The 15,504-nt window shown below is 38.9% G+C and overlaps 1 protein-coding gene across 2 annotated transcripts; it reads right to left on the reverse strand.

The window, feature by feature from the left end:
* Window positions 1–4,802: 4,802 nt before the first annotated feature.
* Window positions 4,803–11,814, reverse strand: LOC149943579 (uncharacterized). 2 transcript variants are annotated; one of them, XM_090175512.1, is made up of 4 exons: window positions 11,618–11,814; window positions 8,481–9,627; window positions 7,629–8,420; window positions 4,803–7,562 (listed from the first exon to the last, which is right to left on the reverse strand). In XM_090175512.1, exons 1-4 carry the CDS (start codon window positions 11,621–11,623, stop codon window positions 4,999–5,001), a joined length of 4,509 nt encoding a protein of 1,502 aa, XP_090031638.1. In that variant the 5' UTR covers window positions 11,624–11,814; the 3' UTR covers window positions 4,803–4,998. The 2 variants fall into 2 exon arrangements, with proteins under 2 accessions (XP_090031638.1, XP_090031637.1); XM_090175511.1 differs by having other exon boundaries at window positions 4,803–8,420.
* Between the last annotated feature and the right edge of the window lie 3,690 nt (window positions 11,815–15,504).

Here is a 15,504-nt window from a genome sequence, read left to right on the forward strand (position 1 = left end):
CCCAAAATAAAAACGCAAAAGATAACCAAACTTCCCGATGATAAATTTGAAAAGTCTTAAGTTAATTTCTCAATGGCGAAATACAAACGGTAAAATAAATGGGGGTGAAATTATTTAACCGTCGCTGATTCTTCAAATCTGGACCCTATCTAAGCAGGTAACAATGGATTGGTTAATGCTTGAGCATGCACATAGACCGCTTGTAAGAACCTTGCATTTTACCCCTGTTAATCATGGTCCCTCGTGGAGCACGTGGCGCCATCTACGTAAACTGACCGTTATATGTCGGAAATAAAGGCTTGATAAAATGCTCATTTAACTAGAAATTTAGCTAAAGCTTTGAACTCGTTAATTTAAAACGAAAATTATTAATTGAATGTGTAAAACGGTGGAAATGACTTCAGTGACTATTGAAGTCGCGAAGCGATGAGGATGGCAGCCATTCCGTCAAGAAGGGCTTGCCATCACCCTCCTACGCATTGTAACCCGGCCACCTGTTTAAAGGCATTATAAGTCGCTAGATGACTTGGGCCTAAGGTGGTGCCTTGGGTATTAGCCTAGCTGAAATTATCCCCCTTTTATACTACCCCTAACCAGTGGCGTAGTGAGGCTATTTGGCGCCCAGGGCCAAACTCCAAAATTTGCCCCCCCCCCCCTACGCCGGCCCCAACATCCGCCATAAAATTCCTTGTTTTTAAAATTTAAACGAAACCTAATCATTATCAATAATGCCTGCTGGCATGCTGGCAAAGGCCACATTTGTAATGTATTATTTTCAAGCTTGAAATATGTTAAAATAGGATCGCTACTTGGGTCCCGGTAATTTTTAGCGACTTCCCCACTTGTTTTCACGCCAGGGCAGTTAAATTAAGAAAATTATTAGGCCTAATAACCGAAAATTATTTTGTATTGACTATGGAAAACTGGCTAAGTCATGTACATTAACCTCTATTATATAATTGCGCAAACTGTACAATAGTGGTTTTTTATTCTAGTTTAATACATGTCATAATGACTTGGAAATAGCGGGGGTCCTGGGGCCAATGGCCCTTAAAAAAAGTCAGGGAGCCCTTAAAATGAATCAATCGAACGGGGGTTGCGGGTTAACGTGGCCCCCAAATTAAAAGGAAAATATATATTTTTTAAATATTTTAATAATTACTGAATCCGTGATAAAATTCTTTATAAAAGTAAGAGACTAGTTTTGTGAAAGTTCGTTAAACAACTAGAAATCTCCATAATGGCCTTTCGACTAGACTACATTCTAAATTGATTATTTTGACTAATTTCCCACCAAACCAGCTGCTTAAAATACACCGAAGTCCGGAGTTTTCTTCCTTACTTTTTACGTCGTTGGTTCTGTTCTACCGAGATGTTAATATTATGTACTGGTTAAATTCCCAACGAGATCGAAACGAAATAAGTCCGTTCTTTGTAAGGCAACTAGTTTAGTAAAGCAAGGTATACGAAAGGAAATAATATAGTTTGTACAGATGGACTTAACTAAATATAATATGTTTATAGGATATATTTTATTGATTTTGTTTACTTTTATATTTTTTAGGCGCACAGTAATATTTTTTAAGGGCACCCATTATTTTTGAGGAGGCCATGCTACGCGCCTGGTCGCATTTCAATTTAAATAAGTATTTACTATTTTTAATACTTATTCTGCTAAAAAAAAAGAACAACTCAGCGAAATCACCAGAGCTACCTATTGATTCGTGGCGCGCGCTGGATAATTTCCATATTAAATATCATATGACGTCAGGTAAGCTCGGCAAAAATGGAGCGTCGTGTTCAAGTTCTAAAATATTGAACTAGCAAAGTTCACTTTAAACACGTTATAAAACTGTCAAAAAGATCATGTGACCTTGAAAAATGTTTTTCCTAGAAAACCTGCTCTATTTTATATTTAACAAAATTAAAGTAAATTAAATATACCGTCATACACATTTTTATTATTTTACTTAAGGTTATATCATTTTAGGTAAATTTAAAAGAATTAAATTACCAATTAGAACTTCTCTAGGGAATAATCCTCACAGCCTACAATCTAATCTACTTCTTCCATTTTGCATACCGTGTTTTTGGCTTGGGGAAACTTTCCAAACACATATTTTTGGTCTGGGCACCATGATAACCACCAACTTTAAAATTTCAATTACTGTAAAAATAATTACTATTTACCTACGCGATAAAAAAAATTACGGCTTAAGCAAAGGCAACTCTATTTAAATTCAGAATAAGAAAATCCTTGGACCAATTTGACTAAGAATCGCCATTTTTAAAAACCATATTAAAAAACCATAGTGTTCGTTTCCGACACGAGATGGCGTTACTATTTCCGGATTTGAATCGTTTTAGTGCAGAAAGTCGGGAATGAGTTAGAATTTGTAACACACGTTAAGAAAAGATAGTTTTCGTTTTTTCCAAATAATAATCTTATTATAAAGGTCTTAGTTTCCATTTTATTTGGTGGAAATGGTCCAACAGGAACCTATCCAGATTCGGTCCATGGAAAAGTAAATATGCTATAATTTAAACTTTATCAGCTGTCTATACTTAATTCTTTTTTGTTAATCCATGGAGAGAATGACTAGGTTGAAACGATCCGCTGGCCCCATGCTCGAATTTTCCAAGGCACGAGAGGGGAAGATGTCAGTTTTAGGGAACCAATGAGATAACGGGCTGAATTGATTATTTTTTAATGAGCAGCTAAATCGCCGAACGTTATCCAAGATGGCTGACCAATAATATTGGCGTTTTAAGGCACGTGACGGCTGGCAAATCAGAATAGTGAGACAAAATTATCGTCGTCTGCAGCTTTGTTTTTATCTGTCTAATTTTTGGCTGATACTAGCAATTTGACAGAGTAAGTTATTAAAATTATATTACAGTGATTTCTTAAATTTGATAATGACTGAGGCTTTTTTCCGGAAAATTTTCCGTTTTTTTCCATGATTAGTCTATTACATTGTTTGCAAATTAAAATAAAGCGGCATTTTGCCTAATTTTTTTGAATCTGAAAGTAAAACTAAACCTCTAGACTAGTTTAAACTGATTAACAATGTAACACTAATAATGTTTTGTATTTTTTTACTGATATTAGACATATTTTATATCGATAAAAAGTTAAAAACATTAAAAACCCTTAAAAAGTAATTAATGTTTAAATTAAGGGCTTCAAAAGTCGCATGATGACTTAGGCCTAAGGTGGTGCCTTGGGTATTAGCCTAGCTGATTATTTATTTATTTTATTTTATTTATTTATTTTATATTTTTCCGATTTGCGGAAAATTTTCTTGAAATTTTTCAGCATTTTATTTTTCCGAAAAATTAACAACACTAAAGTAAACCGATAGGTGTTTACTGTTTATTCCTAGCCTCAATCCCTGCCTTCTGTATTTATTATTCGAGTAAACCGATAGTACTGTTTATTCCTAGACTCAATCCATGCTTTCTGTAACCCTTTGGCTTAAAGAACGCCAACTGTTACGGATCGCATGGCTTTGACCTATCCTTAAGCCCGAATTTTGGATTTCGAAGTTTCTTACACTCATTTAATCCCGCGGATCTAGAGAAAAACTAATCATCGGAGGCAAATTCTGAAACCACCATCGGATTCCTGACACTTCAATGCTCGACCTGTTAATTAATGTCAATTAATGTTATTTTTAATTAGGAAATCATTAAATACAAATAATTTTGGTTCTGAAAGCATTTTGATGGCTAATAAATCAAAATTCCACAGAAATACTCACAGCAATAATCAAAAAATCTGATTATTTAATTGAGATTGTTGCTTTGTAAAGTAAGTCTCGCATAATGATTTTAATATTTGTCCCTTGATAGCAGTACTATTTAAAAGGAATAAACACCGTTTTTTCAGTTCGCAGTACTGGTTTTTGCATAATAAATTAAACAACCGTTATTTTTTTACGAATTTTAAGGATTAGGTGTTTTCATAAAATCTGGCTATGTTGCTTTCCCCTCGACCAAATATGCCCCCAGTTCTAAACCGTTGGCGTGGCATGTACGTCAACAAGCTGGCAAACATGTTTCCCGAAAAATCAATTAAAACCAAAGACTACAGACTGTTACATGTCCCTTCCTAGAGTATACCACCTCCTAGGCAGTGGCGTAAACAAGGAGGGGGTTTCCGGGTCCAGACCCCCCCCCCCTTGGGCCTACCTTTGACTGTACTAAATTTCTACCCCCTTCTCGACCCCCATGTTAACAATCACATACTTCGACCCCCATTGAAGAATTTCTAGCTACGCCACTGTTGCCCTATAGGTGGAGGGGATGGGTCACTGAAATGTTACGTCACATATCATAATTCTATACCTAAATTAATAATTATGAAATTTTTTATTTAATTAATTATTAAAAAATAATTATTATATTACCATTTAGATTTCTAGAGGTAAAATAATAAATATTAGTTTTAAGCTTCATAGTGTTATTGTAATTCAGGGAGGTTGAGTATTGGTTACGTAATTTAGCCTTAGGGTTGTCAACTTACCAATCGTTAAGGGGGTGTGGAAGATTTGTTTGCTTTACGTTATTTGTGTACCCGGCCCTTTTAATATAAGTAATTGTAATATATCTAATAAACAGGTTAATCCAGCCCCCGAAAACTTGTAGCTTTTTTGTGTACAGACTGCGCCTACTAGAAGTTCCCCCGCTCATGTTTTTGGGCGTTTTCTTAACCTGTTTATTATGTAAAAAACACAACAGAAAATAAATCGATTTTTTATTAAAACGTAAAATAAGTTTAATACTTCATTATCATTCGGTACACTTGTACCAGTGCAAGCGTATACTTTCGCTTGTAGGAAATATCGAAACAAGCGAAATAAGATCTTGACGCAGTTTAACAAATTCAAAAACACAGAGTTCTTTTTTAATCAACTCAAGAGATCTCGCGAAAACTTTTAAAGTCCAACTGAAAAGTTCTTCAGACGTTAAAGCGTCAATAATTAAGATAATTATCTACCAAGAACCCTCTCCAGTCTTTTGTTCAATGATTACAACTGGCACCATGGTGTGTTTGATTTGACTTCCGTCTCCTGAACCTCCGTGGCTTCCAGATTGATGACTTTGAGATGACCCGTATGATCCGCTTCCTTGGTATATTGAAGTGGGCCCGGTAAAGCTTTGCCCTCCCCCTTGGGAACCAGAAGAAGGTCCACTTGATACAGGAACTGAGGGGTTACCCGTATTCATTGGTTTGACGAAATAATAGCCATTTCCATTTGATCCTGACGAACCGCCACCTTGGATTTGGTTACCGCTACCGATGCTGTTCGATGAACCTGGTTTGGTTTTTTCGTTATGATGAACCGTAAAAGTATACTTTGCGTCTTGTCCAGGTGCGCCTTCTGATGATCCAGCTGGGCTTGCCGGGCCTTGGGACACGCTACCTCTACTAGCACCATATCCGCCGGAAGTGGGATAGTTACTGGAGCTCCCAACGCCGGAAGATCCACTGCCTATGTTACCAAAATCGGTGGCGCCTGGTCGAGAAGAGCCAGCTTGTCGAGACGGTGCGGATACTGGTGGTCTTCTCAAACCAGTATTTGGTTGTCCTTTTTGGTAACCATCATGAGGATCGCCAGCCGGTCCAAAATCAAACCTTCCTTGACCACTTCCATTTGGTCTTCTTCCACCGCTCTGTCCCTGTCCACGATTTCCTGTTGAAGGTTGAGATGGTATTCCGCTGTCTCCTCGCGGAAAATATTGACCCGACCCTCCTGGACGAGGCCCAGTGCTGGTAGTACCGGTAGTGCCGGTATTTCCTTGACCATAATTATTTCTACTATAGCTTGAACCTTGGGAAGATGTGGATCCTTGATTTCCAAATCCAGGTCCTCTAGGCGATCCTGGTTGGTTACCAGGCCCATACGAGATAACATCGCTACCAGGAGGCGGTAAGGATCCACCACCTGGTCTTATTCCTTGGTTACCAGGTCCATATGAGCTCACATCACTACCAGGTCGTGGGAAAGAACCACCTCCTGGTGCCGTTCCTTGGTTGCCAGGTCCATATGAGCTCACATCACTACCAGGTCGTGGGAAAGAACCACCTCCTGGTGCCGTTCCTTGGTTGCCAGGTCCATATGAGCTCACATCACTACCAGGTCGTGGGAAAGAACCACCTCCTGGTGCCGTTCCTTGGTTACCAGGTCCATATGAGCTCACATCACTACCAGGTCGTGGGAAAGAACCACCTCCTGGTGCCGTTCCTTGGTTTCCAGGTCCATACGAGATTACATCGCTACCAGGGCGTGGTAAAGATCCACCTCCTCGTGAGCCAGTTTGTCCCCTTCCTTGATTGCCGGGCCCATAAGATATAGTATTACTGCCAGGTCCTCTGAAAGAGCTACCTTGAAAACCTGTTTGTCCAGCTCCTTGATTACCTCCTTGTGTAGCGGGTCTTTTTACTCCTTGATTTCCTGGTCCATACGATAAAGAGCTACTTCCTGGACCTCTGAAAGTACTTCCTTGATTACCAGAACCATGCGAACTGCTACCAGGACCTGAAACTGAGCCTGGTTGGTATCCTAATCCCGAACCAGTATGGGTACTAGTGTGTCCACCTGTACCTCCCTGATTTCCTGGACCATATGAGATAGTTTGACTACCAGGGCCCCGGAAAGTACCTCCAACGCCTGGTTGCTGTCCATAACTTGATCCGTGAACGTGTGCACCTGGGCCTCCTCCAACTTTAGTCTGTTCAATAACAGAATTGGGACCAGCAACAGAGCTACCCGGGCCACCTTGGGAATCGATAGATCCGTAAGATGATGTCTGTGTGTGGCCGTGGATCGATGTTACAGATGTGTGAACCCCAGGTGAAGGAATGTTACTGCCTGGTTTGGTTCCTTGGGAAAAGCCACCTTGAGTGATCGAAAAACTATTTCCTTGAGTTCTAGTGTAGCTTGTCTGATCTATTGCTGAAGTTTTAACTTTGTTGTATCCCTGTGAGCTAGTATGACCACTGGTGCCGCTTTGTCCACCGAATCCTTGGCCGCTGGTGCCGCTTTGTCCACCGAATCCTTGGCCGCTGGTGCCGCTTTGTCCACCGAATCCTTGGCCGCTGGTGCCGCTTTGTCCGCCGAATCTTTGGCCACTGGTACCGCTTTGTCCACCGAATCCTTGGCCGCTGGTGCCGCTTTGGCCGCCAAATCTTTGGCCACTGGTGCCGCTTTGTCCGCCGAATCCTTGGCCGCTGATGCCACTATTTCCGCTGAAACCTTGACCACTGGTTCCGCTATGCCCTCCAAACGCTTGACCGCTGGTGCCGCTATGACCAGCAAAACCTTGGCCGCTGGTACCGGTTTTTGTTTTTCCAAAGCCTTGCCCGGTAGCCCCGCTATGTCCTCCAAAGCCTTGCCCGGTAGCTCCACTTTGGCCTCCGAAGCCTTGCCGGGTAGCTCCACTTTGTCCTCCTAAGCCTTGCCCGGTAGCTCCACTTTGGCCTCCGAAGGCTTGCCCGGTAGCTCCGCTATGTCCTCCAAAGCCTTGCCTGGTAGCTCCGCTATGTCCTCCGAAGCCTTGCCCGGTAGCTCCGCTTTGGCCTCCGTAGCCTTGCCCAGTAGCTCCGCTATGTCCTCCATAACCTTGCCCGGTAGCTCCGCTATGTCCTCCGAAGCCTTGCCCGGTAGTTCCGCTTTGGCCTCCGAAGCCTTGCCCGGTAGCTCCACTATGTCCTCCAAATCCTTGGCCATTGGTGCCCGATTTGTTTTTTTGACCGAAGCTTTGAACAGTGTTACCAGTATTTCCCCCAAAGCTTTGGCTACTTGTGCCAGTATGTCCTCCGAAACCTTGAGTTTGTGTTTGTCCATGAGTTGTGATTTGGTTTCCAAATGTGTGTGTTCTAGTTTGTCCTCCGACGTTTTGACTACCAGTACCCGTATGGCCGCTACTAGGTGTTTGAGCACCAAATTTCTTATCTTTTGTTTTAGTTCCATAACCTTGACCAGCTGTTTGACCTCCAAAGCTTTGACCCCCTGTATTAGTTCCAAAGCTTTGACCGCCAGTTTGAGTTCCAAAGCTTTGACCACCAGTTTGAGTTCCAAAGCTTTGACCGCCAGTTTGAGGTCCAAAACTTTGACCGCCAGTTTGAGTTCCAAAGCTTTGACCTCCAGTTGAAGTTCCAAAGCTTTGATCGCCAGTTTGAGTTCCAAAGCTTTGACCTCCAGTTGAAGTTCCAAAACTTTGACCTCCAGTTGAAGTTCCAAAACTTTGACCGCCAGTTTGAGTTCCAAAGCTTTGACCACCAGTTTGAGTTCCCAAACTTTGACCGCCCGTGTGTGTTCCAAAACTTTGTCCAGCAGTTTGAGTGCCAAAGCTTTGACCGCCTGTTTGAGTTCCTGAGTGACCTCCAAATGATTGTCCTCCTGATGTTGAACCTAAAAAAGAATGAAAGTCTTTAGTACCCGGTACAAAATCCTTATTGGGTAAAATATTACCTCCTTGATTGCTGGTGTGACCAAATGTTGTTTGTGGTCCTTGAATAGGTCCGGCAGGGATCTTGGGTTTAGAAGTACCCGTTCCAGTTCCGAAAGTGCTTTGGCTGTTCCCATAAGATTGATAACTTGATCCCCCGGTACTTCCACTAATTCCAGATTGACCTATAGCATTTCCACTTTGACCGGCTCCACTATGACTTGGACCAAATCCTGATCCAAAGCCGTTATTAGTTCCGATACCAGAGCCGCTATTTCCATAAGACGTTTGTGTTCTACTGCCAGTATTTCCTTGTCCACCGGTCGAAAAACTAGTCTGAGCGCTACCAGAACCGGTTCGAGTACCAGTTACCTCATTTCCTCTTCTCATGTGGGACGTTATGAAAGACTGGGAATTTCTTTGATGGTTGGGACCGTAGTTTTGACCTTTAAACTGATGACTACCTCTGCTGGGACCTGAAGAACCAGAACCTCTGTTTGGTGTGGCTGGTCTCGATCCTGGTGTTGCTGGAGGAGTGGCAATTGGTCTATAGCTGCCACCTGATATACCAGAAACTGGTGCCGCTCCTGCTGGTTGGCCTTGATTGGCAGTCGAAAATATTTGAGATCCAGAAGGTCCGGAACCGGGAGCAACTGAATAACTAGGTTTGACTTTACCAGGAATCCTAGCTCCAAAATTTGAAGAAACACTAATCTGGTAAGCTCCTGGATTTTGCCTCGATGGTCCTGCAGAAGTGGCTCCTGGGGGCAACGGAGCAGGTGCAATAGGTGCGGGATTTCCAGGAGCAGTGTTATCTTGAACATCAGTTACTTGACGGTGGCCATATGAATCGAAGCTCCCGCCGGTTCCAGGTGCCAATGGTCCCGGAACTATCGGTTTCGTATCTGATCCAAAGGTCCCTTGATAGCCAGCATCATAGCCACTAGAGCTTTGCGAACCGGTGTCACCTCTTGAACCCGAATCGACTCCTGTCCTTCGAGTTCCACCATAGGTACTTTGACCCTGAGGTTGGTAAGATTGACCTGGCCTCGGTGGTAATGCGGGAGAAACTGACCCTGATGAGGGTTTAATTGGCCTCTTCACACCATAATTCTCTTGAAACGATAGCCCAATTAAAGAAGATAATATAAATATCTGGGCCAGTAGAAGCTGTAAAAAAGAAAACGTGTTTTTAAATATTAATAGCGATATTAGCTTAATTTTAGTGTCACGTTAATAATTAACCTCGTAAAACAACCCCATTCATATGTAGAACTGAATTTTTTAATAACGGTTTATTTTTGTTAGTAACAATGAAGCCATATTGGTTAAATTTAATATTCATTAGCATAATTAAAAGTAATAAAACCCGTCAAACTTCATTTAAATTTGAATGTCCGTTATAGAAATGGAACAAAAGAACAAATCGGGGTTGTCTTGTTTTATTCCTCATTGAAACCACTTTCTATTCTTAGAAGAAGATTTTAAGAAGATTTTTACATCAGGTTTTACGAAATAAAATCAACTTAAAGATCCGGTTTTATCTAAATAGCCTCTAAAATCAAGATTTTTTTCATCCTCTAAAAATAACTAAACACCGTAGCTAAAATAGCCTATTGATACTCGCTGTACAAAAATGATGTAACGCGAAAAATCAACTCGCGAATTTCGTGTTTTGCGTGGGACTCTTCCAATCAACCCAAATTAGAAAAGCTAGCCTTGAACTCGATAATAAATAATCGAATTTAAAATGTTTATCGATGTAAGAAATACATACAAATAAATTTTCTGTTCGAATCGCACATGTAAGAAACGAATTTTTTCTTTCGCATTCATTTTAAAAATATAATGTATTATAGTATGCATTTTAAGAAATCTCCTTGCCTAGAAATATTGTGAAGAATTTCTAAGGTATTTAGAAAATAAAACATAATACAATATAATATAATACAAAACTAAATGTTATAATAGACAGGTTAAGCTAGCAAAAGTATACGGAAACGTGTAGGAGTGTCGATGTAGCTTTATTGTGTACAATTTACACTCAGCTACAAGTTCACCCTACGCGTTTACGAGAGGTGGCCTAGAATGTCTATTTCTTCTAAATTTAAATTATTGTACTTTTAAGTCGTTACAATTACAAACTTGCTATATATTTTTAAAATTTAATACCAATAATAGAACCATTTAACACATTCCGAAGCTCACATATCTAAATATTGTCCAAAGGGTTAGCTGGTTTATACCAAGGTGGGTTAAGGTCGTGGTTTAAACTAACTGTCCCAAACGGTGTTCCGAGGTACCCTGGGGTTCCTCTTAATTATTGGGAAAGAATACACGTTTTAATAGCCTGGTAATTTTATTTTTATATAAATATTTTAGTTTTTTGATGGAAGCTTTAGCAATTTTAGATAAGTCTAACATTTTATTCGTTTCTTCGTGAGCCCTTTACTACCAATATTTTTCTGAAACAAATAAATGGCGAATTGACATTGGTCGAAATGGGGAAAAAAATATATTCGGAGCAGACCTCTGGTCCGTCAGGGTGCGCGGAATTTAGTTCCGAGAAAAGGGTTCTGCAAAGGTTAAAAGTTTGGGACCCGTTGGCTTAACCCACGTAGTTCTTAAAAAATAAAATTTGGGTTTTGGTATTTAAAATGAAAAAAAAAAATTTTTACCCTGTCTTTAACATACAATACAAACAGAATATTTAAAAAAAGAACTATTGTATTTAGTTTAATCCACGAAAACAATTTTGAGTTATTTTAAACTAAAATACGGTTAAAATAAGTGTAAATTAAATTAAACCAGGATTTGAATTTAAATCAAACAATTTTATTTTGCCAACCCTGATGTTCTAACACGTCTAAAATAATTTTTTGGCAGTAAATGGTAGTTTATCTGTCAACTGTATACGATTACCCCTTAAAACTTTCATTTTTTACATTTCAACGTACTCCAAAATAAAGTATATAGGATACATTTAAAAAGCATCTCGATTTCAAGATCAATGTTATAAAAAAAAACCCCCCTTATATCATTGCTTATTCATTTCACGGATAAAAGCGAAAGAGATAAAACGTCTCCGTGAAATGAAGAGTGAAGTATTTAAGAAAAAGGTAATCAGTGAAAGAATGCGAGAGATATAACTTTCACTTACTTTCATCTTGTGGCAGACGAAATTCCTCCTCCTGGGCCAATGAAATGGAAGGAGAACTTTCTCTTTGACTCTCGGTTGAGATGAGGAGGAAAAGAAGATAATCCTCTGGGTTTCTAAAGGAAGACGGTTTTGATCAACCGGCTTTGAGCAACACCAATTTTCTTATGAAGCTCCGATTGTCGAGATCTTCTTACTTTATAAGTGAAACGTCCTTCGGGGCAGATCCAAGCTCGAGACTCACCGACCTCGGGTCTGGGACTTTCTCTACTAAGTAGGTCACCAGTCGCGGGTCATCCTCAAACCCTCCAGATATGCTTTACCTATCCCTTTTCTCCGCGGATCCCCCCACAAATTTCGTTGGAGGAAATTCGTTCGCCCTCCCCCGCGCACCACCACCTTACTCTCTCTCCCAAAAACCGACGAAAAAAGAAAATGTTTTAATGGTACTGACGGTTTCGCCCATTGCATAGTCTTCTTCTTCCATAGTTACAGCGGGAAAAATATTTTCTCTTTCATTCCTCGAGGAACAGGTTATTTCCCATATGGGAGAAACTATTACCATTTCTCTCTCTTAATACCGATGTTCATTTCATATACCGGCTATGTAGAGATATATTCAAAAATTACTTCAGCTACATGTAGCGATATAGAGAGAAAAAAACCCCTGGTTCGATTTTTTTTCTTTCAGAAATGTTATAAATATACATCTTATATTCCGATGTTCAACGACTTAGTTTTATGGCGAGTTTAAATTTATTCCACCCGCAAATCCAACAATCAATCGTAAAAAAATATTTTCGTATTTTATTTTTATCCGTGAGAATCAACGCCGGCACTAAAAGATTGAATAGCGCGGTTTAATTCCCCGCAACGTATTGTGACTAATTTGAAACATTTAATGGTGGTTTTTAAGTTCCGTATGTTGCATTAAGGTACAAAGGACGTAATAAAAGCGTAAACCGTCCTACATTTTGGTTATTAAAGAAACGCTAAGCAAACAGCGTGATGTGTACTACACGTTCGTGTCTTTGTAGCGTCTTTGATATAATAGCTGGAACTGGGAGGACTGACAATGGCAGGCGTAGCTGAGTTTATAAAGTACATTCGAACAGATTAACGTCAAATTAATGATACATAAAGGTTTTGTTTCCGTTGCCTTTTTTACGGACAAAGTCGTCTAAAACCGAGAAGAGTGGTTTACCTAAATCGCATACAACGAGCGCATTATCAACTGAAAATTAACATTAAAGAACTATTATCTTAATCGACGATAATTGCGAATTTATACGCGTATAGGTATCAAAGGCCATCCCTTTAAGTAGTTTATACAATATATTCTAAAATTACGGTATTTTACCAAGGCCTAATTATTAAGGTTTAGTGACGAAACTGGAAGATACGGGTATTAATACAGTGAGATTATAAAACGAGGAAAGAAAGCGTCAAATGATTTATTATCGACTAGGTTCATTAGCAAAAAAATAAATCCGAAACTTTAATTATACTTTGCTAAACTTTCACCCTTAAAAGTTAATTTTTATTTCCAATGATCGTATACGCGCTTCATTAGCAAAGTTTAGAATAATAAAAAAATAAGTTCCTCAATCTCAATTATATACTCCGTAATTTGGAGATATTATATAATAGCAATTAACACGGAGGTTGAAATTCAACCGTAATTATTAAAATGAAAAGCCGCCAATACGGAAGTTACGTTGTAAAGGCAAATATTAAAATACCTAATGAATAATAGCACAAACATTTCTCAAATATTTCTAACATTTGAAAGGAATGCGTTGAGAAAACGTGATTTTGTTTTTACAGATTTAGGCGGCTCTTCTCTAGCTTGTGTTCTTTTCTACCTCGCGTGTGTTTTACCTTAAAAGGCCCCCTGGGGAGCTATAACATTTGTTATTTCGGTAGTAGCTGGGATAAGACAGCTAGTTTGTTGAGTAGATTTCGCTAGTTTAAAGGGCAAGGAAATATCTTCCATAAATTTCTAATTTATTCAAATTAGGTTAAAAATTGGGAGTTTTATATAGAAAGGTAAAAATTCTTTGTTTAGTGAAAACTAGTAGAATTACTAGTTATGGTATCGCAAATTCTATTGAATGCTATTAATAAAACTAAATCTTTAGACGCTAAATCGTATTTCTGAAAATATATTACAATGCCAATCAACTGGGCCTATAAATATCTTATCATTGTTATCTCTGAGATTTATTATTGAATTAGTTGAAACATGAAATTTTTCGATATCAATATTTAAATTTCTGTACAATTTTACAGTTCATAATTACCACGTGTTAAATTAGCATCATTTTCTTTAAAACTTTAATATTATTCCCAAGTCGAGTTTCTTAACCTTGAAAAAAAGCAAGGCAATGCTGCTATTGGCTGCTTTCCAAAATATTAAATCTAACCAGTACAGTTTTAAATTATTTTTTAAAAATCTTTCAAATCATTAAAGAGAAGGAATAATTTTGTAATTGGACGATACCCAAAAAATGCTAACAAATTTAATATTACGGCTGTAAGCATTATAAAGATAGTGATGCAACATTTGATCCCACTAAAATCCAGCTTGCCAGACACATCAAAATTCCAAAGTGGTTATCTTTATGAGTTTCCGATGATAATTTATCCACCAAAACGTTTAATTGGTAAAAACACAATATCATAAGAGACATAAATCGAACACCGACAAGGTCGTACAGTCAATTAAAACCGCTTCAAATTATTTCATGCTCTTCTTATTATTCAGCATTATCTTTGAACCCGTAAGACATCTCAGATTAAAATTTTATCCGCAAATGAAATTAAACGAAATTTACATACTTTGTGTGAAAAGCCAACTATTTGGGACAAGGAAGAGCGGATAACATTTAAATAATAAGATAAGAATGAAATATAACCCTTAAAACTATTCGGTTAATGAAAAGAAGTGCCGACGTAAAATTTACGATAAAACCTCTTCGCAACATTTTACGAGAATATTGAATTTTATTTTAGCAGTATACCCACAGCCACTGGTATTTTCTTTACATCGACAATTCGAATCTGAATAGGTATCTTCAGTCACGTCACTTCTTGGGAGTCCTACCAAATTGGGGATATTGGGAAACATTTCCGAACATTTTTCGAAATCTGTGTACACCGGCTAATAAATTAACGCGACAGCGATAGAAGGCGCTGATGAAAACTGGTTGGGCCAAAAACGAGTTGTGAGAAATGATGCGTATTACGCTAATAATTTCACCTCGATGACCTCTACCTGACCTTCAACGTGTAATTAGCCGCGTACCTTGGGTCTAACGCGAGTCGCAATTGCTATCGCCGTAAGGGTACAAAGAAATAATCACGAATAGTCGGTTAACAAGAGTGTTATTATGTGGCAGATTGAAAAAAAAAATAGGTACGCAACGAGGGCCCAGAATTGCACGCCTGAGTTGGTAAGAACAGGGATTTTTTCTGTGCCTAAAGTCGCATCTTCCGTTGGACAATCTATTATTTGAGACGCATTTGACGCCGGTAATTTCGACTCAATAGAAATAATGTGATTAAGATTATATTAAAAACGCCGGTGAGATAAATTTTAGATCTTACGCAATTTTAACAAGTTATCCTAGATACCTCATATTTTTAATGGGGGTATCGCGGGTACTGCTATACTGTCAGAATCTTTACTAAAAGTGAAAGTGTATTGTTAAATTTTACAGCAAAGGTCTCGTATAATCATGTATTGTTAATATATATCCACAGGTACCACCCTAATGCTGAACCGTAATGAATGTGCTTGTAACGGTAACTGGCAGTGTGTCAGAATTTATAGCCCGGTGTACCTAGTAACAGAGACCATACCAAAATTTAATGATTCATCAAAGTGG

Source organism: Leiobunum rupestre, chromosome 5 (genome assembly GCF_980474605.1).
Source record: "Leiobunum rupestre chromosome 5, qqLeiRupe1.1.hap1, whole genome shotgun sequence".
Lineage (NCBI taxonomy): Eukaryota > Metazoa > Arthropoda > Arachnida > Opiliones > Sclerosomatidae > Leiobunum > Leiobunum rupestre.